At 52.8% G+C, this 3,682-nt stretch overlaps 1 protein-coding gene across 1 annotated transcript; it reads right to left on the reverse strand.

The window, feature by feature from the left end:
- Positions 1-17: 17 nt before the first annotated feature.
- LOC104502989 (cytochrome c oxidase assembly protein COX15 homolog) lies at positions 18-3,251 on the reverse strand. Its single transcript, XM_010154262.1, has 7 exons — positions 3,131-3,251; positions 2,710-2,896; positions 2,328-2,495; positions 1,744-1,825; positions 1,271-1,425; positions 436-549; positions 18-157 (listed from the first exon to the last, which is right to left on the reverse strand). Exons 1-7 carry the CDS (start codon positions 3,229-3,231, stop codon positions 26-28), a joined length of 939 nt encoding a protein of 312 aa, XP_010152564.1. The 5' UTR covers positions 3,232-3,251; the 3' UTR covers positions 18-25.
- Between the last annotated feature and the right edge of the window lie 431 nt (positions 3,252-3,682).

The raw sequence follows: 3,682 nt of genomic DNA on the forward strand, positions 1-3,682 counted from the left end.
GGTGGGGGGTTCTCCCTCCAGCCGGTTACTTGGGGACCCGCCGGAGCTCGCTCATGAGCCAGAGCGCCACGCTGAGCAGCGCCAGGGAGCCCGACTGGTGCGTGGCGGCCAGCGGTGTGGGGACGTACAGGAGCAGGGTGCTGATGCCCAGGCCCACCTGCCAAGAAGGGAGAAGGGGTAAGAGCAGCTGTGCATGCACCATGGATACACATCCCCAGCACAGAGCACGATGCAGAAAGGCATCGACTTCCCACCCTCAAATTCAGACTGTGCATGCAGCATGGTGAGGCCCTGGGTCTAGGCAGCTCCACCACTCAGCTCCAGGCTCCTGGAGCCAGCACAGGTCCAAGCCAGCAACAGGTCTGTCTTGTAAACCTGCTACAAAGAACCATGGGGAGACAAAAAATAGAAGGAAAACTCCCCAAAAGACAGTACCTGCATGCAAGCCACGGCCAACAAGGAAGTCACTGCCATCCTAGTCCTGCGAGGGAGCTGGATCTTTCGCGAGAAGAGGTACAGTGCTGTGACAGCTGTGACTGAGGCAATTCCCTACAGAAGGGAAGAGAAACCACCACCTTTCAAGAAAACTTCCAGGGAAATGGGTGCAGTGGCCTTTGGCTGCACCTTCCAAGCAGCGAAAAATTCTGTGAGCAATATTTAACTGCAGAAACGCACGCACAGTGGTGACCAAATCCTGGAGCTCCCATGCCTGCCAGGCTAACAACCCTGAAATGTGAAGTTAGAGTTCAATTTTTCTCCTCCAAGATGATTCCTCCTCCAAGTCACTTCATCTTTCTTTGTAGATGATGGCTTAGTCCACAGCAGTGACGGCAGTGGTATTTAGTACCTGGATTGCTCTAACTAGCTGAGATATTTATACAGGGTGCTACTGGTGTATAACAGATTCAGGAATGCTGGAGGAAGCAGATACCATTCATTATCGGGATTTCCAAGTTTTATTTCATGTAACTTCCCCAGACATTTCTGTAGCGAGGGCGACCCTGGTCTGTAGCTCATGTTATGGAAATGGAGACACAAAGAAACGAAGGCTGAAACTCGTGCAGGAGGAAGATGCCCTTAAGGAAGGAGGCCACCATGAAGGTAAGAATGGCAGGCTTCTTTCTGCAGAAGCAAATTGGTAACATGCTCTCAGGACCTTTGGACACCCTGGATATCACTCAAGTTGACAGAACCACGGCCCAAAGAGGACAGCTTGGCTGCAGGAGGCAGCTGAGAAGCAGCCCAGACACAGCAGGAAGACGGCACTTACCAAGATCCTGTGATCAAACTGTACAGTTGTAGGATTCTCAAAAATGTTTCTCAGCACAGGGGAGAAGGCAAGGAGATCATCTGGGATCCAGCGCTCCCCCATTTTGGGGAAGGAATTGTATACAAGGCCAGCATCCAGCCCTGCCACAAAGGCACCTGCAATTCCAGAGCAGAAAATGAGATTAACGGAGTGGGCAGAAGTAGCACTCCAGGCTGCACAGCTCTGACTCAAGAGCTCAGCTGGATCCTGACTGTCTTTCAGAACCATATACAGAGATAACACAGCAACAGGCAGGCTGGAAGCGCATCTCCACCTGCTGAGGAAAAGACTAGTAAGGGAGGTTCTCGCCTGTCAGCCCTCTGACAGCAATGAAGTTTTCCCAGAGAACATGATGGGGTTGCTCATAGACCTGAACTAAAACAAGGCACAGAGGAATGACCTGCAGAGGGGACAGCAGTATGAAGCAATCTTACCTGAAAGAGCAGTAATAAAAATGAGAGCTGTAGTGCCATGAGCAAACTGTCTCAAGCGAAGGAGCTGATGGGTCTCAGGTAACTGTAAATTGCACCAAAAAAAAAAAAAAAGTCAAGGCAAAGCATTTCCAGTGCTGTCTGCAGCAGGTAAGAAAGGCTTTCACTGCATATACGGGCCAAGGGTTTGGTCTGCATTGTACCAGTGGATCTAGAGCCCAACACGCAGCAGTCATGGATCAGTGGTTCCTCAAAACCACAACTAATCGAGTCCAACCCTGCGCCAAAACTGAAGTGGCCACTGGACTGTTACTGACACAAACCACTGAGCCTGGCCAGGCACGCCCCTGCCGGAGCTTGCACACATTCTGAGACTCATCACTTTTGAGCGGAACAGTGTGAGCAAAAGAAACACCCCATAACCGAGAAGTTCGCAGACAGCATATTTTGTAACGCAGCATTAGATTCAGTGTCAGGAACAGAGACTAAAATGGAAACACCATCACCCTTCACACCCCTTCCTCACCCCCCAACGCCCTGTGAATTGACACCATCCTGCTCTTCTCACTCGACGCACCACTCCGTACCTTGTGTCGCGGGAGCAGCAAAGACAGCCCTGTCCATAGGCTAGCAGAGTACAGAACCAGCGCGGAGCCGAGGTGCGCTGCAAGACGGTACTGGCTGACCCGAGGAATGTCGTAAGAGTCTGGCTTCTCTTCCAGCCCACTCTTGACCATGTACCACCCCAGCAGCCCCTGATGAAACAAGAGAGGGGTTAGAGACAGACGGGGCAGCAGCGACTGCCAAGACCAGATAAGCATTAGGGACAAAGCAACTTGTTTCCTCCACTAGCCACCAGCACTGACACCCCCCAAGCTTTCACGAATCCCACTGTCTCAAATATGCTCAATCAGAGGATACTCACGGGAGATGCTGCCGCTAATCCCTGTGGCTACAGAGCTTGCTCACCTGGAAGCAGACCAGCCCGCAGAGTGCAAGAACACAGCCCTTCATGGGGCAGCTGAGCCAGCCCTTTTGCCAGAAGTAGGCGGCGGGCAGAATGTAGGCCAAACCCACAACGCGGCCCCACATGCGGTGCGAATACTCCATGTACCAAATGAACTTGAACTCTGTCAGTGTCATGTCACGATTCAGGCTGTTAAAGACAGGAACACAAAGAACCGCTCAGTGTGATGTGGCAGGTCTAGTTCCCATGACAAGGATAAGCTTCCTCAGAGAAAGGAGGTGACAGTGAAGGTGCCACCATCAAGAGAGAATTTACATTAGTGGTGTTAGAAAACATTTCTATCCTTACAAGAGTTCTTCAAGGGGGTCAGTAGGAGGGATGCTCCCATCCCAGCCCACCCTCCTTCCACTTTTGCACACTCACATTTTAAACTCTGGGAACTGCTGGTACTTCTGGAACTCTGCTTCCCACTCCTGCTGCGTCCTCGGGGGTTTCATCTCTTTCACCAGGTGCCAGTCGACCATAGAAAGGCCCGATTCTGTCAGCCTGGGAGCAGACAGACACAAGCAGGCACACAGTTCACTCCCTGACAATCTGCAGCTCTACTGAGCCAAAACGAGAGCTGCTGGCTGTATCGGACAACCCTTAAACTCGCAGTTAGAAACAGGATGGAGATCAGGGAGTCTGTGGAGTGACTGACAGGCCTATAACTACCAAAACCGCGGGGAAGTCATCCCCAGCTAGCATCACACCGTGGAGCGTGTCTCTCTGGTACTCCCAGCCCTACTCTGCTATGTCCCCTTGCAACCAAAGGCCCAAGAGGGCCTCCCACGGGCACGCTCAGGCGGGTCCCGGGCATGGGAGGCAGCTGCGGGCCTCAAGCATGGCCTAAGCGGGTCCCCGGCGGCAGGGACCGCTGTCTCCACACAGACTCAGCTCTGAACCCCCTTCCACTGACCCGGGACGGACCTGGAC

The sequence above is a fragment of the Eurypyga helias genome, unplaced genomic scaffold (assembly GCF_000690775.1).
Source record: "Eurypyga helias isolate BGI_N326 unplaced genomic scaffold, ASM69077v1 Scaffold49086, whole genome shotgun sequence".
In the NCBI taxonomy this organism is placed as follows: Eukaryota; Metazoa; Chordata; class Aves; order Eurypygiformes; family Eurypygidae; genus Eurypyga; species Eurypyga helias.

Coding starts and splice junctions, on each gene's coding strand:
- LOC104502989 (XM_010154262.1), bottom strand. CDS start 3,231: ATGGTCGACTGGCACCTGGTGAAAGAGATGAAACCCCCGAGGACGCAG. Junction 2,496..2,709: donor GCGGGCTGGTCTGCTTCCAG/GTGAGCAAGCTC, acceptor TTGTTTCATCAG/GGGCTGCTGGGGTGGTACAT. Junction 1,826..2,327: donor TGCTGCTCCCGCGACACAAG/GTACGGAGTGGT, acceptor TGCAATTTACAG/TTACCTGAGACCCATCAGCT.